Consider the following 26,070-nt stretch of genomic DNA (forward strand, 5'->3'; position numbering starts at 1 on the left):
ATCTTTCCGATATAGCGTCGCGATAGGGTCGCCAGCGGTATATCAATCATTATCTTTTTTTTTAAAATACGCATTTTTAAAAAAATGCAGTGATGGTGGTTACTAGCATTAGCGAGCATACTATTGATCCAAGGTATTAATTCTTCTTCTCACCCTTATCCGTACCCAATGGTGCATAGGGCACTGCATCATATTGACGCTGATCGTTACTTTCATGAAGGCAAGTTGATCACTCCTATGTTCGAGGGGCACGTCCAGGGTATTACTAAATAAATATTAGAGTGTAAAATCACTGATATTTATTTTCACCCCTACCTGGGAATCAAACCCGGGACCTCAACGGCATGGTAGCTAAACACCCTAACCATTATACCACGGTGGCGGACAAGGGTATCAATTGGTGTACAAAATTGGCTACCGACGACTGCCTTCTTTAAAATCTGTAAAATCTAACAATGCGTATTTCGACGCTAAACGATAACCGAGGTGACAAAACCAATAAATAAAATATTTCCTTCACAGTTTTGTCGCAGTATTTTTTTCCTTTAGAGTAGGGTAGGTACTGTTTACGTGCCTTTATGGAACACACGCCACTGGTAACTAATTTATACAACTTTTTAAGTGCAATGGGAACTATAAATAGCTGTGAAAATTATGAATTTCGTTTAAAAAAAATGAATCTGAAATTACAGAAATTTGCTCGGTCATGAGCAGTATAGTTCATCCACACGTCTTCTTTGGTCAGTCGGTCTGTGATTGTTAGAATTTGGCATTTTAAGCACGTATGTTGTAAGAGACGGGTAATTCGTTTTTTTTTCCAATGCATTTTTTGCATCTGCATTTTGAAACTCACTGCACCAACATCGATTCACCCTCAATTGTCATTGAGATTAATATATTTATAGCGTTTAAATGCGCAATTTATATGCGATAATGTCTCAACTTGTGACCGGAAGTTACAGATATCCAGCCTTGGTTTTCCCAGGCGATATGCGTTCCTATTTTCTTGGCGGGAATTCCTGACAACACTATCAGTGTTCCTGTCCTATCTGCGCGTGTGACAATACCCATCTCGTTCATCCCTGTCCCAATTCCGGTTTAATATATTATCAGCTAACAGGAATGTCGGGTTTAACATACTCTACATATACAGCCAGTTTTTAATAATTCTCTTTGCAGTTGTAAAAATCATTAAAAAAACATCATTTTCATATCCCAGCTTCGCTTATCAAACAATATTTTAAAAATTTGGAAATAAACTCATATTCTATTATGGTACGAATATAAGTTATCAATTCCATTAAAATGAGTATCGTCAATTCCCGTTCCCATTATGAAATACTTAGAATATGACTTCCGAATCCTTACTATCCTACCTGCAGACAAGCCTCTAAAAGAAGAGGCTTTCCGGAGAGTGAAAAAAAAAAATCAAGGAAAAAAACGTATGTAATATGGAAAAATGTACTAAAAATTAAATACATAAATTTTCCGTCAATTGAAAAACTGGAATTCGATGGAAGTCAATTTACAACGATCAAAATGACCGGCGTTTTTTCATAAGTACCTACTTATTGCTAAAATACTTTAATATTTTTTTAAATCAAATAAAGGTTTTTTTTCCAATAGTCAGAGATAAATTTAAAAATGAATGCGCACGTTTAGCGTACGGCGTACACGTCACGTGCTCTGTAAGCCGCCAGAAGACCCCATTATTTTCACCGAAGGGTAAACGATCGCTTCCAAGAATTTTCCTCAACCTCGCCACCTCGCGTCGCGATCGCCATTGAACTCCATCGGCCTGACGTCGGGTACAGCGTACAGCAGTGTACCGCGGTAGCCTTTAGTCTGAAGGTTGGCTCGCCCGTAATGCTCACTACGAATCGATAATACACGGTAGGAAATACCATAATACACGTATAGATTGTATAGGTAAGCAGTTTTTAATAAAAATTCCCATTAAACGCAAGATTTTATCGTTGCGAATGGAATGTAGACCTAGGTGTTTACTTATTCCGCGCTCTGATGTTTTATTTGCGGGAAACTCGAGTGCAATTCTGGCCGTAGGCAGAGGCGTGCATTCTATATAGGCAGAAAAGTAGTGCGTACCCTGCATTATTCGCGTTCCATATGGAAACGCGACCAGTGCCTACTGTGCCTTATCCTTACCAACCCTACTGCCTACCCTGATTAATAACTCTGCACGCCACTGCCGTAGGGGTATACTAGAGAAAAATATTTAATTCTCTCAATATTTACCTCAAATTATTATTGTTATTTTTTTAATATCAAGATTAACAAAAGCCAAATGTTTGATGAGAAGTTACCGAATGTGACCCTTTTTCCTCTTAAATCCAACGGTTAGCGTTCGTACCTTCCAAAGTACAGTTAATTTTATCCCGTGACGTCACCGGGGATCCCGATGATCCCTTCGCAGACCTGTCTCCTGGGGCTGGCATCGGGCCACGAGGGTACAACCACAACACCATCCACCGACCGCGTCTCTCGTGCTCCTCTAGGTCAGGATCCCAACTGGTCCTAATCTAGCCCCTTTGGTGATTGGATCACGGACTCTCAGTGCAAACACCCTCTTGTCATTAGCCTGTAGTAATATACCTACTGTATACTTTACAATAATGACTTTTTTAAGATGGGAATTGCATTTATTATAAATAATATAGGTAAACCTTGCTTATTATGTACTAGGTTTATAGATCATTTAGTGGCTTTTTGTTTCTTCTAGCTAATTAAATATGTTTTAATTTGAATCTGTGTTGGGAACAGGAGGGATAATCTAGTGAATGACACTCTTGGGATGTGTCGTTAGTTGTGAAACTAAAACACTTATTTTATTTGAACTTCATGTACAGAAAAGAAAGAATTATATTGGCGGGCGCATTGCTAAAAAGCAATATTTTCCAACCAACCAAAAACAGACTAGTGATACTGGTCAAAACGTTTGATACCATATATAGCTGATTGCAATCAGAGGGTAGATAGTACTTGAACATTAAAAAAAACAATTACAAATTGATGATAATAAGGAAAGCGAAGGAAAATGGGAGTTTAGGGAAGGAGGTAGAGGGAAAAACTAATGGAGGAGGTTTGATGGACAGTTAGGATTCTAATGATAGATAGTTATGTCTCAGACGTTTCTTAAAAGTTATTAGAGAAGGTGCCTTTTTCACAATTGTGTAATGACAATAAATTCAGCACGTGTTTTAGCGCATTTGTCTCCCGTGCCGGAGGTCTCGGGTTCGATTTCCACAGAGATAAAAATAAATACAAGTGATTTTTCACTAAAATATGTATGTAGGACTGATTATCTCACCTTCCAAGATGACGCTCCGTCGAGATTATGTAGTACCCTATGCGCAAAGAACGATATAACGTAGAGAAGAAGGAAGAGAGATACACTTTTTCTTGTTATCTCAAAAATATCGAATCACAAATCACATATTTTAGTTATCACAAACCATTAATTATAACCATTATTAATTGAACCACAAATTAGTGACAGTTGTAAATATTGAATAAACATAATATTTTTATGTATTTTTTGTATTGTTGTGTTAATTTTAAGATCCTCTCTCTCTTTTTCTTTCTCTCTCTCTCTCTGTCTCTCTCCGTCTTTCACAATAAATCTCCCTTATTATTTTTTTATATATGTGTGTGTGTGTGTGTGTTGATTTTCCAATGATATTTTAATTGCAATGTTATGACACATCCTACGCGTGTATTTTATGTATAAATAGTGTCAATTTGATTCACCGACACGTTATGAAGGATGAATCACCACTTGTACCGACAATCGAATGGACCGCCATTCGGGAGTGCGGCAGGAATGGTTACCCTGCACGAGCAAATGCTCGTCTACTCCCGTGGGCCGTGTTTACCTCCGTAGATCGGGATAGGATGGATGATAATGGCACTCTCTATTAACGTGCATTACCTGGAGTTACCTGCGCGCTCCCCGCACATGGCGGGCCGCCAAAATTCCCGATGCAAAATAACAATCCGCGCAATTAGAATGTGACGTTGCCTAGACGTTGCCGCCGCCTCCGCCGCTAACGCTCACGCTCTAAGCGCCGCCCGCGCCGGCCGCGCACTAAATGCGGAGCCGGCTCAATCCGCGGCCCGCAGCCGCATCGAACGAACGAACAACGATCCAATATTCTAATTTTTGAAAATCGAATCTTTCTAATCGAAAATAAAAGCGAACGCGCCAAACGAAAACGCGATCGCGATAAAACCGGGGCAGGTTGTAAAGAATCATTATTTAATTGTTTTTGCGCGACTGTTTCTCGGGAATTTTCCAATATGACCGCGATAAACATGGACGCGTGTGAAATTGCGAGTATTTTGGCAAAAGAGCTATGGTTCCATCAGGTATTTTGAACTCTAACAAAACAGTGTGGAGTGAAACACTAATCTTGTATAGAAAAGCATGCGCCGGTTTCTATTGTGTCAACATTATCCCTTTTGGTAATCTAACCAAAAAAAACCCTTCAAGAAAAAGAAAACTATTGGAAATACTATACGGTGGGTTTTCTAACAAAAATAAATGATTCTTCTTACCCCTGTACGCACTCGATGGCGCATAGAGTACTGCATCGTATTAGAGCGGTGTTATCTTGATCGTTAATTACACGGAGGCAAGGTGGTCAGTTCTGCGCTTCGGGTGATGTTAAATAAATAACAAAGTGAAAAATCAGTTACACTTATTTGACCCCTCTGGGAATCGAACCAGTACGGTAGCCAAATGCGCTAACCACTAATTTTTTTTCGACATCTATTTATCTATTTATTAATGTGGTTTTTACAACCTAATATTTTCTAACCACCATGTTATGTGTATGTATTATTCTCGACTCCCCGATAGCAAATTTTACTTGTTTTGTTAATATATTTTTTTTGTTTGTTTTTCTTTGAAATGAAAACGCAACATGTTTATTATGACGTAAGCATAATAATAATACATGGTTTGCTTATGTTCTCCGATTCGCAACCCACAGATTTGGGTATATGATACCCTAAATATGGTCACGGACTCAAATCTGACGTTTTTGTTTGTTTTTATTACTATTTCAGTCACGTGTGCTTATCTTGTTTAACCGTAATATAGACACATATACAGCATCCCTTTTTAATTAAATGTAATAATAAAATATTAAATTCATCGTGATTTTAAAATTATAATCAATTCAATGCAATTTTATTCCATCAATTCAATGGTACAAAAAACAGTAGAAATACTTTTTTTTTTAAATCTTAAAAAAAAATGTTTATATATATATATATATATATATATATATATATATATATATATATATATATATATATATATATATATATATATATATATATATATATATATATATATATATATATATATATATATATATATATATATATATATATATATATATATATATATATATAATATATATTTGTGTTTTTATTATTTACACAAATATATTTTAATTTCATACTATTTCTGTGAGCCTGAGCGGCTCACTTTTGGAAATAGGTATCAAATTGTGGTAGAGTGGGTTCGAACCGAGAAACTCTGACTTAAGAGTCCGCGACACTAGACCACAACCCTGTTTTGTAAGTGTTCATTTCCCCTCAAGGTTAGCAGTAGCCGAGTTATTCAAGCTAATACGAGTGCGCGTATGCAACCTCGAGCGGCCTAGCCATTCCTGCTATTCTCCTTGTCTCCTATTGCATATATTATTCAAGCATTCTTCCTCCATTTCTTTTCGTACAAACCAGTCACGTGCCAGAGCTCCTTCACTTACGTCGTCCGCATCTCATCCAACATGTCGTCGAATCTGAAGGGCAGGATTCACCACTCTGCCTGAGTAACAATCGTGATTTAGTTAACGAGTTCTCTCGATATGGTGCCCTATGCATCATTTTTCTATATGAGTTTTTGGTGCAAAGTTAGACATAAAGTGAAAGCGTATTATGGAAAAAACGTTGTGACATATACATATATATATAACTTTTCGCAATTTGTGTAATGCAGTTTTCCATCATCGGCAGTACGACATTCCCTTTTCCCCCTTTTTCCCTACCATTTCTCTTCCAGGTATTTCCACAAATTTACGAATGTGGAATTTTGTAACTGGAATTAGTACAAGTACTTATTTTGTGTAACTGATATTAATGGTCATACGCATTAGCGTATGACCTTATTTATGTAACTATTCTGCAAAATTCCCAAATAAAATCAGTTTAAAAAACAGTGAATTTTATACACATCGTAGTCATACAGGAGAAAGTGACCAAGTGCATTGTTTGACAAAAACGTGATCATTGACTATTCGATATCTTACTAGCTTAATATTGCCCTGAAAACATCCCAACGGATTTTAAACTTGGAAATATAACATATTGACTAGTTAAAAATGACTAACTGCATTGATGTTTATTTTCTTGCCAAGCAATAGTGACTTAAATGGCCCTGCTGAACATTTTACGTTTTGGTAGTTGGTCACTTTCTCCTGTACGACTACGATATATTTAAAGTTAAAATCAAACACTGATTTTTAGAGTCTACTAAACTGTATTTTATTGTTAAAAACACCTAAAAATAAAATTTGTGTTTTGCCTTGTTGTGGCATTTTTAAACTAATGTGAAGATTAAGTGGACCAAGGGGTCCTGAGAACATTTAACATATAAATTAGAATGGAGTTCTACAAATTGAACGCCAAATCTGTTAATAAATAAACTGCGAAGTACTTGACTGACTTTAGTTATTTTATCTTGTTGCAGTTGGCTCAGTTGGACGGCCTGAATTCAGGTGTCCCAACCCGCACCACGGCCACCCTAACGCCCACCACGCTGCGCAGCATCGAGCAGACCTTCATCGAGCTGCAGTGCCAAGTGGAGCACAGCAGTCAGGCGGGCTTCGTGCCGCCGCCGCTGGCCCCCACCCAGGGCATATCTCAAAGTAAGGCCGCCATATCATCCTTGTAATAGCTTAAACTAAGATTGTTAATGAATGTTTTACAAATCCCAAGTCATGGATGTCATTAATATGCAGTGCCTGATGCACCATTGGGTGCGGATAGGGGTTAGAAGAAGAAGAATAGAGTAAACTAAGATCGTCATGGTGATTTGCTGATGAATGTTGACAAATCTACAGTCATGGTTTTCGAATAAGATAAATGTAGATCTGGGTGTAAAATAGTAGTAAATGGGGAAATTTTAATGATCATTTCTCATTTCTACGCTCCAGATCAGAGAGGACTTGATCTTGATCGTTAACACGTGAAATAAAGGTGGTCAGGCCTCTCTTTCAGGTACAAGTCCAGGGTAATATTGAATAAATATTAGAGTGAAAAATCACTTGTATTTATTTGACCCCAACCTGGGAATCGAACTTGGGACCTACAGTACGGTAGCCTAGCGTGCTGATCATTACCCTACGGAGGCGGACATATAAAGGATATTACTGATATACGGGTACAAAACGAAAAGGTCACAATTTCAGTGCCGCTTGTTTGTATGAGTCCATTTGCCATGAACTTAATCAATTTCCCACTAAAAATAACATCTCTTCATATTAAATATGTATCCCGCCTTCTCCTGATCTATTATCCATAACAACCAGATTAAATTAAACCAATTAAAGTTAAAATTTAAATGTAAATATGTAAGTTGTAAAAACGATCAAGATAACACTGCGTTTATATGACACAGTGCCCTATGCACCATTGGGGTGCGGATAAGGGTTTTATTATTTATTATTATTAATGTAATGTTACTTTAGTCAGGACATTCTTATTTTATTAAATTATTAAATTAATTTTTCAGGTAACCAACAGATCCAGTCCATCGGGTTCACGGGAGGGCGCCTGCGCGTGTCCCCCGGGCCCGGCAGCTCCAGCTGCAGCTCCCCCTCCCCCTCCCTGTCCCTGTCCCCCGCGCGCTCCCCCGCCGCGCCCCCGCCGCCCTCCTCCTCCTCGTCCTCCGCGTCCTCGGGCGCGCCGCGCCGCCGCGGCATGGGCGGCCGCCGCCCCAACTCCAGCCAGCCCAAGCTGTCCCCGGAGGAGGAGGACCGCCGCAACATGCGGCGCGAGCGCAACAAGATGGCCGCCGCGCGCTGCAGGAAGCGCCGCCTGGACCACACCAACGAGCTCATCGAGGAGACCGACGGCCTCGAGCGCAAGAAGCAGAACCTGCAGGCCGAGATCCGCCAGCTGCAGCACGACCGAGAGGAGCTGCAGTTCATCCTGGACACGCACCGCGCCTGCTGCCGCCTGCAGACCGCGCGCCGGGCCAACAGTCCCCCCGACGTCAAGCCGGCCTACCAGGCGCTGGCGGCCGCGGAGGGCAAGCGGACGGACACCGGCTTCCCGCAGGAGGAGGACACCGTGAGAGTCAAGGTGGAGATGGTGGAGCCGCCCATCAACCTGGACGCGGATGTTTTCACCTCACCGCAGATCAATAAAAGGTACCCTTACTTTTTATTTTAAAATCGTCGTGTCAATACTAGATTACTAGCGCATTTTTCTTTTGGTTTGGGATCAGTGCCTAGGCTTCTGATGTCATTTCTACCAGATGTTTTCCTCTATCAGAACGTTAAATGATCAGAACACCCTCGCCAGCTTGTAGATTGTGACCCATCGGGCACAGGCCACCAGCAGGAGGCGTGACTTCTAACTCAATATGATAGTTTTGTTTTATATCCGATCCTTTTATTGAAAGTGCACAACACATTATTGAGAGAGCACTCAGAGCAACCACCATTAGAATACTCCGGGATACGGGAGCTTTCATCGACGGAATAATAACTGTTTTCACTGAAAATTAGTAAAACTATCTCAGTTACATTCCAAGGGAAAGGTAGGCCAGTCGCAGTCCAAGTATTGCAAGGCCGATGAACGTTAAAAAAAATACAATAGGTCACATTCTAGAAATATTATTATTGGGTTTTGAGTTTGTCATTCTTCTAGTGTGAGGCCCTGTACAGCAGCAATGTCTCCTACTTCCATAACCTACCCTTTTTTTAAGGTTAATTAGCTAAGGCATCGGTAGTATTTCTCCGTTGCAAAATGTTTATATTAATGTGGTTCTTTCATTATTTGCAGAGTGATGCTGTCTTCCGCAAACCCCCAGGTGGTCACCTCGAGCGGCGCGACGGGCCACTCCGGGCCGGGCGGGCAGATGGTCCGCCCCAACAGGCCCAACTTCCTCAACGTGCCGCTTAGCCTCACGCCCGCGCAAGCCCACGGCCTCAAGACCAACCCCGGGCTCATGGAGGTGGCCGGCGTGGCCATCACGACGCCCTCCAACGGGATCCCCTTCAACTTCGACTCCCTCATGGAGGGGGGCACCGGCCTCACTCCCGTGCAGCCCTGCGCCACGCAGCAGCACAAGGCGCAGCCCGACATCGGGGCCCTGGACAACATGGGAACTAACAAACTCACTACCCTATAAACTAAATTACAAACCTTACCTTAAATACAATTAAATTAGACTAGAATTTATTATTTTACAAATTTCCTTTTGCCCATGTTTTGGGATGTGTAAGACAAAAACTATCGCTACAATAATATGTATACATTTACAGTTATAAACATTATCTTCATTTGAATATGGAGACATACAGATTGTCCCGAAATGTGATATAAAAAACCAAACCTGACTGGTCATTAATTTAATGAATTACATTCATTAACGTCAATTAAATTACATTTACCGGTATATTATAGTAACCCTTTTTTGTGCGGCCTGCTTCATTTAATAACGGAATATTTATTTAACCGAACCAAATACAATCTAAACATAAGATATTAAATTAAAACTTTTATACATTTATTATATAGCATACTATCCTTTCATTCATTTTGGTTACGTTGAGTAAAATCATAAATTATTTTTTGTGCCATGCAGAGCCCACTTTATGAATATTGTATTATACCATTTGAAAAAACAAAAATTCTGAGATGTACCACTAGCAAAAGGATATTTTTTTAATAATTCTAATCTACTCGCCGTCTTGCATCAGTATCCGTGATAAAATTGCCGCAACCACTTTATGGAATGTGAATCTTGTCTTATAATTAATTGTAATGAAATTTAAAAAATTGTCAGTAAAATTGATTGCTTTGGTCATTGCATTTCGTAGTTTATATTTTAAGCAGTGTCCAGACACCCAGGGTGTTGAGATAAGTTTATATCTAAGAAATGACAACACTGTCCAAGGTTTAAAGCGCACGTTGCCGTAAAGAATTGAATCATTCTGTGAATGAAAAGTTTGAATCAGAGTTAGGGGCAAAGTCTACGCATTACACAACTTAAAAATAAAATAGATCTCGTAATTTCTAAGCGTTTTGACAATATTTTAAATGACCATTTCAGTCCGTCTATTGTAAAAGAATCAAATAAACTTTGAGTATTTGTAATTATTGTTTATGGCGTTATTTTGAATTATTTCGTACACCCGTACTACCTTGTAATTTGACATAGTGAGTTTACCAGAATATATAAAACAATAATATAATGCAACAGTTGAAACTAATTTATGTATACTATACTGTTTTTTTTTGTATAAATTTATTATTGTATTTGAAAGCCTTTGTAATATGTATAAGTAACAATGCCTTTTTTCAAATAGAAATTGGAAATATTAATATATTTATGCGATCCTTATTAGATATTTTTGTACACACATGATAGTAATAATTGATGTTGAAATGGAACATGGAAACGAATTGTCTTAATAAAATAATACGCTCATTATAAATCTTTAAAAATATTCCCTTAAATTATATCACCATGTGAAACATGAAAATTATGAAGATTTCAGTATATTTGTGTAGTATTTATTTTAATTAAGAAAAATATATAAAATGCTCAAACTAGACAATTTGTGAGAGTGGATTTTAGAAATAATTTAAAAAATAATACGTCATTATATTAAGGAGAGCCACTTAGCGTACTTGTGATAATTTTGGCCATGTTTTCTATCGATAAATAAATATTTTAATTTAGGAACGTGAGAGACGCGATTTAGCTAAATGTTTACTTTCCCAACAAGAAAATTAAAAGCGATCCCGGAATAACTCATTCTTTGTTACATTTATTTTACTATTTAGTAAGTGTCTAGGCGTATAGTCATTTTTATAATCTTTTTTACGTAGGCGTAACAAAATAGATAGTGATTATTTTGGAAAGCGACGCTGTTTTGTCTAAAATTGGGTAATTTTATAATTACATGTTTCCATTCTAGTTGAAACCAAATATTACGTTAGTGTGTTTTAACGAGCTGTCTGTAGAATGAGATGTGTGAATGTTTGGTGCTTGCAAAGTTGACCAATCTATTGGTACAATCCATAATGTGGAGTTTAAGTGACACATTTAAGAATACATTATATATGTAATAGCAATAATTAATATTAATCTAGTGTTAATATACATATTGATATAAGGCCTTGCGTTGCATAGCACCGAGTGGATATCCTCATACACTATTTTTATATTATGATAATGCGAATCATTTGTGTGTGACATTAACATGATTTCTATCAAATACATAATATATACATATATATTTATCAAAATTTAATGTTTTTTTTTACCTTTTTACCTTTCCCTCATCAGTGCTACCATTACTATGCTTAGAGTATATAAATATAGCAACCCCCCCTTTAACAATTCATTCAAACCCTTATACGCACCCCAATGGTGCATAGGGCACTGCATTATATAAACGCAGTGTTATCTTGATCGTTAACACACAAAGGAAAGGTGATCAGCCCTCCGCTTCAAGTACCAATCCAGGGTGATATTGAATAAATATTAGAGTGAAAAAATCACTTATATTTTTTTGAGCCCCCCTGGGAATTGAACCCGGGACCTCCAGAACGGTAGCGGAGCGTGCTGACTACGGAGGCAGAGAAAAACATTATAGTGGGGTTGTTTAATGTTTTAAATTGTATTTTTACATTTTACCGGTGGAATGGACTGAAATGAGACATTATTAAATTAAATACAATTTTAAAACATTTTCCCTTTATAACGTTCTCTCTGATAATGCGGTACTTATTTCAACATTATAGGGGAGTTAACTGTATCCATTAAAATGAAGAATTAAAGAAAGGAACAGTTCAACCCTTATCCGCACCTAATGGTGCATAAAGCACTTTAATTATTATTCACATGAAGGCAAGGTGATCGATGCTTTGCTTTGGGTGATGTTAAATCAATATCACCCGAGTTCTGCGCTTCCAGGTGTCCGTACGAGGTTATATTAAAAAAATATTACAACAAAATTGCTCACATTTATTTTGAACCTAGGACCAGGATGGCAGTCAAGCACACTTACCACTATACTATGGAGGCTGACAAAATAATTATGCATATGTGTAAATAAATACCTGCTATCCAAAATGTATGCTTAAAGTATTTCAAATACCTTTGTAAGTACATCAATACTCGATATATTTATTATTAGCTGTACCCAGAGCCACCGTTGATGTGGCTCAGCCTGGTTAAATGGAAAAGAAAGAAGAGAGAAAGCACACAGTACTGTTTTCACAATACTTGTGGGTATACATTATATTAGCGGCTGTCAAGAAGCAGGCTATCTACCATGACCAATGTTAAGTATTGCCTGTATTGGTATTACGTTCAACAGATGTTGCTGCCATTGCAGTCGAAAAAATTGTTTATATAAAAATACATAATTTTTCCAGTCGCATGTACACATGTACAGTATCTACTCAATGAATTAGGGCCACGCAGAATTTCGCGCATTTTCTCAATTCAAACAGGAAAAACTCAGAGAAAACCTTGAATAAAACAACATTGAATTTTATTTACACATGAACACTTTATTACGCTTAAATTATGCATATATTTTCATATAAATATAGATAGTATTTAGTATTTCCACCTTTGGCAGAAATAACTGCCTCAATTCTTTTTGGCATACTTAAAATGCACTGTTTTATCATTTTTTTATTTCTTCGTCTTCTGACCAAATTTTTTGAATATTTTTTTTAGACAGTCTACTGTCGGATTTGGAAATGAGTATACCTTATTTTTTAACATGCTCCATACGTTTTCTATAGGATTAAGGTCCGGAGAATTTCCAGGCCAGGGGAGCAAAGGCAGATTTTTGTTAGACAAAAATTTTATTATTGATTTAGCCCGGTGGCAAGGTGCCCCATCCTGCATGAAGGTGTATGGACCTTCTGTTGGGTCGAGTGTATGGTAGAAGGGCAATAAAATTCGTTCGAGGACCTGCTTATAGGAATTTTGGTTCATTGTTCCTTCCACGAAAAACAACGGCCCAGGTAAATTGTTAATAATACATGACCATATCATTGTTGCAGGGGGGTGTTTGATAACTTTTACCACACAGGCCTCATTGTAACGTTCCATTGGTGTTCTCCTGACGAATCGACGGCTCTCTGTCACGGCTTCTAACCGGCACTCATCACTAAAGATGACCTGAAAAATAATGAAAATTTAAGTTTAATTCAAATATATAAGTTTATTTACTAAAATGATATGTTGAAAATTCAATTTAAATAAATACCTTTTTCCAATCATCTACCGAGTAATTTCGATGTAGCCTGGCCCATTTTAATCGATCCGCTTTCATTCGTGGTGTCAATTTTGGTACTTTTACAGGGCGCCTGCATTTCAGATTTATTTTGTAAAGACGTCGCCTCAGTGTTGATACCGATATATTTATACCCTCTTCTTCCAATTTTATTTTTAACGTTTTTGCTGATGCACTACGGTTTTCTAAGGCACTTTGAACGATTTTTCGATCAGTCCTCGGTGTTGTTTTTCTAATCCTACGACAGTTCTTTCGCCGATTGCTGGTGGCGGGTGACTGATTTTTTATTGATTTTGAAATTCTGTCCACTGTTTGACGAGAAACGTTTTCTTTTTTTGAAATTTCTCTATTAGATAGTATTCCTAATTTTAGTAGCACTATAACACTAGACTTTTTTTCCTCAGAAATGTCTTTACTTTTTCCCATTTTGCCCTTTTCAAAAAAAACACTTGTGCTTACAAAAAATTTTTATACTTTATGAACTAAAATTAAAAATTAAGTTTTTTTTCACAAGACACGATAACTATATAACCTCTCTGAACAAAACAACAACCAGAACTCAAGAAACTTCACTAATAAATGAGATAGGACTATTTTTTGAACTTTCAACTATCTGTCTACCTGTGCTAATTAGGGACCTTTCTCAGAAAAAGGGTTTGAAATTTTGTAAAGGCTTAAATAATCCAGGTATATTTTACATATTATTGAAGGTAATATACATGATATTAGATGTCAATAGAAAACTTAAAGTATTTATGTAAAATAAATATAATAATCCAAAAGATTTCAGAGTATTCAAAAAAATAATGGGTGGCCCTAATTCATTGAGTAGATACTGTATATACGAAAACACAAATAATATTATTTTTTTCTCACCTATGGTTAGAATTCTTATTTTATAAGTTGATTATTATAAGCATACAAAGAAACTTCGTATATATTGAGACACCTAACATTTTTTGATATATCGCCCTCCAAGTAAATGAAAACATATTGTACAAAACTGTCTTTTAATACGTCAAATTTATTGCGTTTGTAGTTGTTTATGGTTGCTCGTTTTGGTTCTTTTGTCAAACCCATGGTTAAGAGAGAAAAGGTTAGTCCATACCCAGGTCTCAATAGAAAAGCGGTGACGTCACATGCTCCAGAAATATATTTGTGTCAATTATTCCCACACTCTTTTATAAAAGTTATTTCATCAAATCTCATACATTATATAGTATGATAGAGTTGTTGATGTAGATAAATCTACAAAAATATATTATTTTTTTTATGAACGATCATCAAAAAATAATTTACTTCCTTAATTATGTATGTATAAATAATGTTTATATAAATGTACATATAAATATATGGAATTATGTAACTGTGTAAGTTATGAGCAATTGAACAATGTAAATATTACGTAATTTCAATTCTGATAAGAATTTTATAACTTCGAAATGAGAATATGGCGCGCGATACTACTATGGGAGCCGTCTGAATTTAAATTTCGTCCATTTTTATCGGAGGAAACGGATGTTATTAGACTTGCGCAAAACAGGGTCAATTTCGTCTTAAAAAACGGTTCGACCAGGTGTTGTTGCGATCCATTGTCAAAAAGAATAATCTGTAGGTCACACGATAATCTATGGGTTAAATTTTTTCAATAATTCAATATTGGCCATCCGCGTATCGCCGGCGTCGCGTAGTTTACAATTTCGCAGTTTGTTTGTAGTTTAGTCTGCATTTGCTTGCATTATTTGCAATCAGTTAGTTAGTCTATATAAATTAGTTAGTCTGTGGTTAGTCTTTGGTCGCGGCAGGTAGCAGTTTTATCTTTCTTGATCGTTCTCTCTTAAAAAACGGAATCCGCAATCGAGACTCCGAAATTACCGCAAACATATGGAAAACATATCGAGAGTTTGTCAATGTTTCTTGTAGACATCAAGGATATTTTTCTCCTTAAAATCCAGTAGAATCCACCGATTCTACCTTTGTTTCTTGTTCTTATTGAAGTTCGATAAATACCTACAGAAATGGAGTTCAAACTAAGCGATTTCGCAGGACAATCGAGTAGTGTGAATATGGTAGGTTTGATGCATTTTCTTATAAACATTTAAGTCTTCTTCTTCTTCCTCTTTTGGGACTAGGTCCTGTCATTCTCGGGTCGCTCCTGGGAGGTGGAAGACCAGCTATCCTTCCATCGTTTAGGTGGTCTTCCTGGGGGTCTGATCCCGCCTATGCTGCTGTCCGCTGCCACCCTCACCACTCGATCCGAACTCGCTCTTCTCACATGATCTCTCCAGAAACGTCTTCTTTCTCTTCCGCATCGCACAACATCGCAGATTTTTCTTATATCGCGCACTCCTTTCAAGAACGTCATAAATCAAAAAACTTGATTTTTCAGGAGAACGTTTTTAAAGTTTAAAAATATAATACAATTTATTAAAAATAAATATCAAGCCACTTATTGAACTTTTTTCTGAGCAACAGATATTTTTAGGTAAAACCTGAAGGTTTTATCTCCATTTGAAAAATATTTAGTTTATTTAAAAAAATAATTAAACAATACCTTTTCTACAAAATTAAAAAACAACATTTTCTTCCCTCTAGCGGGTAAATATTAAGTTAAAAATATGATTCTTTTTCTGGGGTATAGTACATTTTCTAGGCATTCTGAAAACATGCATAACTCAAAATTGACGATTTTTGATTTATGACGTTCTTGAAAGGAGTGAGCGATATATGAGTTTCTAACTGTCAACATTTAAGTACTTTTAAATATATTTTCCTACAAACATTAGTAGTAACATGTATTGAATAAAGCATTTCGCACTTTGAGGAAATAGCTAAACATTCGCCCGAATAGTATTCATCAAATTTGGTGCGCAATTTACAGAAATGAAAGATGATAGGTGTGATATTGAGTTAGAGAGATATATGTATTTAAAAAATAAAAATATATTAAGCTATTTTCAGAACCCGAAAATTTGAAAATAAAGATCTAGACTACTCGTTGAAAATGGTGAAGATTTATAGTTTTACTCTAGATCTTCTTAATTTTGGTTACAACAAGCTCCTTATTGAGAACACTTTTCTTATCATTCATCATTCACTTAGTGTACTTTTCTCCTTATTGAGAATTAAACATGCACAAGAGCATGTAACTATTCATCGGTAGGGTCATCTTGCGGGACTTTGGCATGTGACTGTACTAGGAGTGGCTAACAGTTGAATTTTCTTCGTAAAAAGTGATAACACTAATGGAATTATCGTTAATATTTGTTTATTAATTTTCAGAACCTGCAGGATAATGCGACATACATACAATGTCCATACAATTCGGATCACACGATCGCTTCCAGTCGCATCCAATTCCATCTGGATAAGTGCCGCAAGGCCTTTCCCAACATTGCGAAAGTCAACTGTCCGTTTGACCCGACTCATTCACTCAATGAGCCTGAACTGGCGGTAATTATTCCTTTATGCAACTAACTGCGCAATTATCTAAACATGATCAGTAACCGACTGGAAATGGACTTCATCTGAAATGATGATTTATCGGTAAAAATACTTATCTTCAACCAAGCGATCTTCAGCCCATTGATGATCATAAGGCTCAAGTTCTTGGACTAATTGAACTCTGTAGGCCTTCATACCGCGGTCTCCATGCGAAATTCTCCCAAAAGAAGTGCGAGAAATGTTCAATTACTGAGAATGACGAGGAGTTGATGGATGTTGAAGCACATTCTGGCCTACAGCAGGAATGTTTCCGGCTGAGCGCACTGGATGAGAATGTAAACAGATTGTCTTGTCGAATGACGATTTAGTTTCACAAACTTGCTTCATAATAGATTCCCAAACTGCGATTAAAGCACTTCTTATTTATTAGGTTTAAGTTTTGTACTGACACTTCTTGGTGGAACTGCATTTTATAGAATAAAGTAACAACTATGTAGTTTTTTCGACATCATACCAGTCTGATGATGTCGGTTACGACGAAACCCGGTTGCTGGTCAAATAAAATTCATGCGGAAATAGCTACATAGTTGTTATTTTATTCTAGAAAGCACTTCTTTTTTGGCAATATTTTTTTTTTGTAAATTTATTACATTTTGGATAGAAGACCCATCACTTTGGAAATAAGTTTTCAATATTTTCCAATTTCGATCATTATACATATAAAGCTTTCTTTTTTGTATAAAACTAATTTTCTGTCAATTTGAGGATGTCATTATACCTTTTCAACTTAAAATAGTCTAGTTCAAATTCCAAGTGTCAGATGTCTGATAAGAATAGTCGACCAGTAACATAGCAGACTTTGTTGTCGCCAGCCTTTCTTATTTATTGTAACTGCGGTAGAGTTCCATATTGAATTGTTAATTGGGTAATATATCCAAAACAAAACACGGTTTTTGTTGGATTGAATTCTACATTTATTTATGTATATCTTAATAAGTGACGCGTTTCATCTTCTTAGGACATTATCAAAGTTGTTTGATAATCTATTTTTCCTAGTTATATCTAAGTAATGGAAAGTTTTATTGAAAAAATTTTGGTTAATTCAATATGTTGCGATAATTAACCGCATTCATCTCAAATATTTTTTAGTAGAATATACTCGGGTGATAGAGAAATCAACGATTAAACTTATACCTACGCCGGGCCAGACATTGTGGCTCACGGAGCTGCCCTACTAGAATCATACGGGCCAGAATGTCTGGCCTGCAGAGTGGTAAGGGTTAAAATAAAATAAATCAAGTATTTTGGTAAATTTGACAGGATGTTTTGTTGTTTACAGTTCCATGTGGAGGTCTGTCCTCAGAGGAAACAATTTGACGAGTACAAGTTCCAGGTGGGATCCAAGCCGCTCTCTGTAAAACTTCCTCCTCCGCCCACAATACCTGATTCTGAAGAAAATTGGGATGAGGTACCTGTTGCAACCTTCTCCTTTCACTCATAACACTTATTTTTGTAAACATACCAATTAATCTAACAAAAAGTAACAACACGCATTGTAAATAATTTGAGAAATTAATAATTGTGTTAAATATATTTTTTTTTCTAATATTTGAACCATTATCTTTGTGATTTTCCATTTTGACCAATATTTGAAGCACTAAATTTCTTATTTGCCGATACACCTTTCTTATTAATGCTTTTCTCAGCCTTGCATTCTTTCCTTATTTCATATTAATAAAAGCGTAAAAAACACCCGTCCGAAACATTTCGGACGGGTGTTTTTTACGCTTGCTGACCGTTGGTGATGGGATTTGATAATGGTGTACGTATAGTGACCGTAACAATGAGATCGGTACATAATATTTCATATAAAAATGAGGCCGGCGCAGAAAGTAAAAATACCCTTCCCGTTCTTAAGGCATCAAACCACCATACGGGTAGAAATACCTTTCCCATCCTCTTAGTGTGCTAAAAAAATAACAGCATGTTGTAGAAATAGAGTATGCATATGTTTATGTATTAATTGTTAAATTAAAAATCAAACGAATGACATTTGTTTGAAAATGCCATAACAAGGCGAAAAAATTGTCACAATATTAATTTTAAATTTGTTTTTTAATAATAAAATACAACTTAGTAGACTCGAAAAATCTGTGTTTGATTTAATAATTACATACATTAAAATGGGGTTTGACAAACGCCAAATCAATAAATACGCTTATGTTTTATAGATGGCGGTGCCAACTTACCAACCCGAGGAAACCATGAACCAGAAGGTGGGCATCGTGCGCAAGATCCGCGGGGCGCAGCCCGCCGAGAGGCGCCGCTTCCGCATGGAGCAGCGCCACCAACACGGCCAGCAGAGACCCAACTAAGCTCACTTTCTCACTTCCCCGGTTACCTCTTGCCATTCTCTTTTAAATTCGACACTCTTAAAACTATTTGATAGATTTAAATTCCCATACAGTTTTATTTTTCTTAAAACAAATCACTTTTGTTAGCTGAGATATCTCCATTTGATAATTACATTATCTAACTGACATCTTTGATTTTTTGCTAGAGGGATTGAAAATGATTTTAAAATGACTCCTAGAAATTGTAGAAAACAGTCGGGAATTATTTTTTCTGGATCGCAATAGGCCTTCAACTAAAAAAATATATTTTTAAAAATAAATCCTTTTATTTTTATATGCTAATTTACGAAGTTAATATAAAATGATTATATTATTAACAGTTGTATGTATGTATTTTATTCTAAAAATGTGCAGCTTTAAATTTAAAACTTACAGATAATTCATTTATTAAATCATCGGTAAATGTTAGACTAAATACTTTGTTTCGTATCTTTGATGTTCCTATCTTTTAAACCTTACAATTCTTCTATTTTACTTAGAAACAATTCAATGCCGTGTAAATTTAAAGTGATTCATTATGATTTTAAAAAAAAATATCAGTAGAATTTTAAAGTCCGTATTTTTTCACCGATTAAAGTCAGTAAAATGTAACTATGTATTGTACAATTTTTTTTGTAAAGCGAGAGTGTTACCGGGAAGGAGGTAGAAATACAATTTGATCCATTGACTGTTTGCATATCATAATTTAACAATATTTAAAGGTTTTTATTCCTGAATTACCGTTTTATCAAATTTATTAACAGTACTTGCCCAGTGTTAAATGACGAATTAAAAGAACCATATTTGGCAAAATTGTCATTAAATGATTTATTATATTTACTCTGCGCTGATGTCTCACTGCCTCCTAGATTTGGTTTTCATATAAATACACCATGGAGGTGATTTCTCACGAAAATGGCGCTATAGAAATTGTCCCATGTTTGAAAGTGCCAACTATATTTCTGACAAAATCTTCACTTTTAGACTATAAGACAACTCGAAATAATTTTTTTAAAAACCAAGTCTGCTTCTGGTCACCTGGCTTCGCTGTATTGGCCCAAAAGGCGTATCTTTGTCATGCCAGAGGGTACCATTTTTGAAGTAAAAGTCCAGCATAAAAGTCATAAAGTTTGTATAATCCAGAATTTGAATTAATGTACCATTAGTGTTTTACATATTTAAAATAAATTAGTAATAATACGAAATTATTTAAAAAATGGGAAAAATTGAAAACTGGTCAGATATGGAAATTTTAAAAAAATATGAAAACGGTATTCAAATATTAATTTTTGTTGTTTTTCATGTTTAATACCGGGCAATCTGGAATAGGTCTGTATAACATTACATAAACATATGTAAATTGACATGATTTCATAAAATTCAAAGAATTTACCACTTATTTGTGCAATTTTGTTAAAGAATAACTATGTGATTGTATTTAACAGGGTCCTTAACCAAACCAAACTTTGGAAATTATTATTTTATAATAACGCCTCATCAATGTACAACAAGGATACCGATCTCTTTCAATGTTTAGGCTATATGTCTACTTAAAATGGCAGGATACTTATGGTTTGAATCCATTATTTCACATTAAGTTTTATCTCAATATTAATGGTTAATTTAATAATAAAATACTTTTTTTATCTCTTCTATTTACAAAAAAAAAATTTTTTCATTGTACAGTAGAATTTCGACTATCCGAACTAATTGGGGATGAAGGTAGTTTGTATAAGGATAAATCCGAATAATCATTAAATATATAATTGACAACGAAAGACATTCAGTATGAATTATTTTTATTTGTCTACATTTACAAATAGCCTCAAAATGAAATTATTTTCGATTGAAAACTCGATTATCAATTTGTGATTTACCAGCAGTTCTTATTAAGTTGCCAAATCGCGAATACTGCTAATGTTGCGCATGTTGACTCATATTTTCCAGAACGTTGTTGAAAAGAATGCATAAAGCATCAATAAAAATGTTATTTGTTATAACGCAACAATGGTAGACACAATTCGCTCAGTGCAAATCAGCAAACTCAAATATTTAATTTTTATTTTGATCGATGCAAGTAATTGAAAATTCGGATAATCAAAGTTTAGAGCCGTATGTTATAAATGTATTCATCATCTTCTTCTTCTGTGTGTGTCATGTCAAGTCCGCCTGACGTCGACTATCCCTTGAGAGTTATTGTCCTGATCCCCGTCCAATCACGTATATACATCGTATGAACCTTAAAGACTTGCACACTTCACTTTAAGATGTGGAATAAATAAACAAAGAATGGCGCTCTCTCCCGAATTTGGTATTGCTATATCGTCCCAGTGATGACGAAGGAATAGCTATTAATAACTCGTGTGCCGAGAATACATAAAAAACTCTTAATCTTAATTAATAGTCACAACTGGATGCCATTTTTACCACCGACTATTCCTAAATTGCCAATGTTATGTAATAGCTAGCATGTTTTGCCTAGTCAAAATAAGTCATATCTTAGTCTTCATATTAAGTTTAAATGTTTATTATCTTTTGTATAGAATTTAATATTGTTGTAAATTAATATTATTATGTACTAAAGGATAGTATTTTATCGACGTTCTTCCTTCGAATTTAAAGTGCCCCGGAGACAGTGAATAAAGTTGTCATTTTCGTGACTGATGACTGCCAAAAGGCCATTTTCTATTTGTCCATAAATGCAAATTTTATTAGTGTGGGGTAAATCTGGAGGGTTTGTACATAAATGCATATTTTATTAGTGCGGGCTGAATCTGCATTTTTTTCTAAAATATTTAATAATCATCACCCTAGACTGGTACCTGAAGCTTGGGACTGACCGCATTGACTTCACATAATTAACAATTTAGATAATAAACTACTTTGATATGATGCAGTGCCCTACGCATCATTGGGTGCAGATAATACAGAGAAGAATTAACTCTGGGGCATTTTTAACACTATTTCTTCAGCTTGTTTTTACGTGATATTATCATACTTTGTTGTCTCTTCAACATTTATTAAACAAAAAATGTGATACATATTTTCGTATTTAAGATGTTATTTTCAAAAGACAATACATGCAATGTTTCTTTATTTCATTTAGATTAAGGTTTAAAAAAAAACTTTTTTTTTAATTTTGTGACATTGTACATCCTTGTGATAAAGATTATTTTTGGAAATTAAAAACTCTTCTGCAAGAGATTTCTTAAATGTGTTTTTTTTGTTTAAAAAAAGAATCAATTTGATTATTTTCTCTTGCAAAGTGTTTAGTTTTAAAATATGCATATAATTTTTCTATTATACGTTTTCTATTTTTGTATAATTTTTTTTAAAAAAATAAAGAATTTTAGTTTTATTTTACTTTTTGTGTGAAGTTATTTTTCCATATTTATTATAATTAATTCTACAAGTTGTGAGTTTTCGTGGTGCGCAGTTAAGTACACTATGATAGTAATGAAAATTCATTTAAAATTTCCTGGTATTTTTTAAAATAATTTTTGCACATTTTGGGCTTTTGTCCAAGAATTTCAGCGCAAGGCAGAGTGTTGTGACTGGTGTTACACGCTTAGGAGCGTCCTTAGGGACATCTCTGGTTATTGTAAAAGCAACCGTGAATCGAATTGTTTAATATAATAATAACAGTGTCAATATGAAGATGGTGATAGCAAAAAATATTAATATTGAACCAACGTACTTTTGAGCTACTTTCATACATGAAAACTAATTAATAATAGAATTTTAAAAAATGTAAATTTAGAAGAGGAATCTATGTAACTACATAGAAGTATTTTGAGACAGAATTATATTCATTGTTTGATTTCTATGAATTTTACAATTCATATTTGAGATAAGATAGTTGGACGGTTGGATAGTTCTCCCCACCTAAACAAATTTGTAAAAAATACATTTGCATATGAAATGTGAGTATAGGTAAGTATTTGTAATTAAAATAACACAAAGGTTTTCAAGAGTGGCATATTATCATACCTTTATTTACATAAAAATCGCAAATATACAAACTATTTTTTTTAAAGGGTTCATATTGCCATAGCCCAGTTTCATCAGATTACTATGATGTGTAAACAGTGGAATACAAAAAAATTAAACTTAAGGTTCGTTTAACCAAATTAATTAAATAATATAAATTTCTACATTATATACACATAACTTGCTTTGCTGATTTCTTACAAATTTATATTTTTATAATTTTGGTACATTTGGTGATTGTGACAACAAAAAAACAACACAAGCGAATATTAGTAACTAGCAAAGTAGATTCGGTTCACCCGATGGACAGTAAAAAAATCAAATTAAACAATTTTTTTGGTTGAACAAAAAATAAAAACGAATGATTTCAAAAGTATTCACCTATTTCTTATGTGTTTGCATATATATATATACACAACAGAACTGATAAGTTTTCGGATATTTTGCACACTGCAGCTTATCTCGTACTGTAAGGCTGTATCCAAAATATTGCAAAAGTATTTTATGAATCCAATACTGGATCTAACAAACATGGTTGACATTACGGCAGACATAAACCAATTGCAGAATCTTTCTTTCAAATTATGTAATATGTATTGATTTGTACATTTTGAAAAGAAAAAAGAAATTATTTTTATTTTTTATTTTATTTATTTCTTTTATATGAAGAAACGACAAAACCATTGAAAAAAACGTCAGATTCAGAGAGTATAATTGGAGTCAAAAAGCTGATGCCGAATCTAGTACAGTGAAACCTCTATCTATCGTTTTTAAAGGGACCTATTAAACTAAACTATGAATGCGGGAAAACAATGAATGCGGGATTAAGAAGTCAATACGCAAATAGATACGACCGAGTAAAGATACCGTCCTCCTAATCTGCATAACCATTCGTAGGCTAAAATTTTAAGAATACATGTTTCAGATGCAAATGTATTTATTTAAAAAAAAATACAAACCTGAATAGATTTTAAAAAGTACTTTTTTTAACTGTGTTATTTTCGCAAGTCAATAGTATATTTTCGGCTTTGCAAATTTTATTTTTTCAGCATTGGTTATTGAATGTGTGTTGTAAAAAGTCTTCTTTCAAAGAATGTGCACGCTTCTGGACATGCAGGTACAGGCAGCGGCTCCTTTTCATCAATTTCGACCTCTCCTGCTATCGGTAACACAAGCTTTCGATAGTTTCTATTCCGTAAGTTGCCGTTGAATGTAAGAAAATTGAAAAGAATGTAAAAAAACAGACAAAATGTATCAAATATGCAGCTTAATTCGAACGATAAATGCGGTAAGTGATACAGAAACGATCGATGCGGTTTAGTTTAGTATGAAATTAATTCGGGATGGAAGTAATAAACGACAAATCCGGGAAAACGATTATTCGATGAACGATAGATAGAGGTTTCACTGTATTATAGTGTTTATTAAATTTTTATAACGTTTCAGTTAAGCTACATCCCATTCAAAGTGTTTCCAGTAAATCGATAATCTACCATTTAATAAACATTTTCTAGATTTAACTCATTTACACAAAATTAAATTGAAATATTTTGTCGTAATTTAATTTTATGGTTATCCGTAGTCTATTTTGTGATGATTTTTGTGTAGTTTTCTTCTATATTGTGATGATTTCTATGAATTTCACTCATATGTACACTTCACCACACTTTTGGTTGCTTTTTTTATACAAAACAAATTTGAAAATAAAATTTACAATCCTGCACGGACATAACTTTGATCTGACAAAAACATTCAACTTTGTTTGTCAAAAGATAAATGTGTCCAGCGAAAATGTAATGAATACATTTATTATTATATCTATTTTATTTTTATTTTGATAACTGGCTGCATTATTTCTTTAACCCTAGTCCACGGGACTTGTTTCAATGTACCTTGATACGGGACTATCGTAGAATGTACGAAGATAAGAAAAACTCACAATCTACCAAAAGCGTTAACTAAAAACATTTAAAAATAGATCCAACATGTTTTTTGAGAACTTTATATAAAATACGAACATAAAATATCAGTAAAAAAACTAAGATGCTAGTTGTCACTACATTCTTTACATGTTGATTATTATTATTATTATTATTTATAATTAAACACTTGAATATCGCTCACTCCTTTCAAGAACGTCATAAATCAAAATTCGTCAATTTTCAGTTGTGCATGTTTTCGGAATGCCCAGAAAATGTACTATATCCCAGCAAAAGCGGCATATTTAAAACATAATAATTACCCGCTACAGGGCAGAAAGTGTTGTTTTTGCATTTTGAAGAAAAGGTATTGTTTAATTATTTTTTCTAAATATAATAAATATTTTTCAAATGGAGAAAAAACCTTCAGGTTTCATCTCAAAAGATCTGTTGCACAGTAAAAAGTTTAATAAGTAGCTTGATATTTATTTTTAATACATTGCATTATATTTTTGAACTTGGAAAACGTTCTCCTGAAAAATCAAGTTTTTTGATTTATGACGTTCTTGAAAGGAGTGAGCGATATATCACTTTAATGAGTTTTATGTATATATTCGGCTAGTTTCGAAAACTTACAGATGTTTTCATCTTCTGGTAAAAATTAAAACTAACAAACAAAAAATATATTTAGGAGTATATATAAGTTAATAAATAAGGGAGGGGGGAGGTTAAGGAACAAGA

At 34.7% G+C, this 26,070-nt stretch overlaps 3 protein-coding genes across 5 annotated transcripts in view; all 3 read left to right on the forward strand.

Annotated features, from left to right (window-relative positions):
• The window catches only part of kay (transcription factor kayak), a 57,131-nt gene extending 46,380 nt beyond the window's left edge, over window positions 1-10,751 (forward strand). For 2 of the 3 annotated variants that reach the window (XM_088261240.1, XM_088261241.1), the window contains exons 2-4: window positions 6,779-6,956; window positions 7,823-8,462; window positions 9,100-10,751. In XM_088261240.1, the coding sequence (XP_088117366.1) occupies window positions 6,779-6,956; window positions 7,823-8,462; window positions 9,100-9,448 (1,167 nt within the window). In that variant the 3' untranslated portion in view covers window positions 9,449-10,751. Of the gene's footprint in view, window positions 1-4,124; window positions 4,387-6,778; window positions 6,957-7,822; window positions 8,463-9,099 lie in introns of those variants that run through there. The other variant, XM_088261242.1, reaches the window with a different exon arrangement.
• The window catches only part of LOC148308722 (3'(2'),5'-bisphosphate nucleotidase 1), a 116,913-nt gene extending 102,483 nt beyond the window's left edge, over window positions 1-14,430 (forward strand). The window contains exon 7 of the mRNA XM_088261243.1: window positions 13,351-14,430. The gene's annotated coding sequence lies outside the window, so the exon portion shown is untranslated. The remainder of the gene's footprint in view (window positions 1-13,350) is intronic.
• Window positions 14,431-15,215: 785 nt separating this feature from the next.
• LOC148308726 (uncharacterized) lies at window positions 15,216-20,637 on the forward strand. Its single transcript, XM_088261249.1, has 4 exons — window positions 15,216-15,652; window positions 16,866-17,036; window positions 18,367-18,495; window positions 19,259-20,637. The coding sequence occupies exons 1-4, from the start codon at window positions 15,602-15,604 to the stop codon at window positions 19,400-19,402; spliced, it is 495 nt and encodes a 164-aa protein (XP_088117375.1). The 5' UTR covers window positions 15,216-15,601; the 3' UTR covers window positions 19,403-20,637.
• Window positions 20,638-26,070: the final 5,433 nt, after the last annotated feature.

This window comes from Brachycentrus maculatus, unplaced genomic scaffold (assembly GCF_059751285.1).
Source record: "Brachycentrus maculatus isolate JH-2025_06_01 unplaced genomic scaffold, ASM5975128v1 h1tg000152l, whole genome shotgun sequence".
NCBI lineage: Eukaryota > Metazoa > Arthropoda > Insecta > Trichoptera > Brachycentridae > Brachycentrus > Brachycentrus maculatus.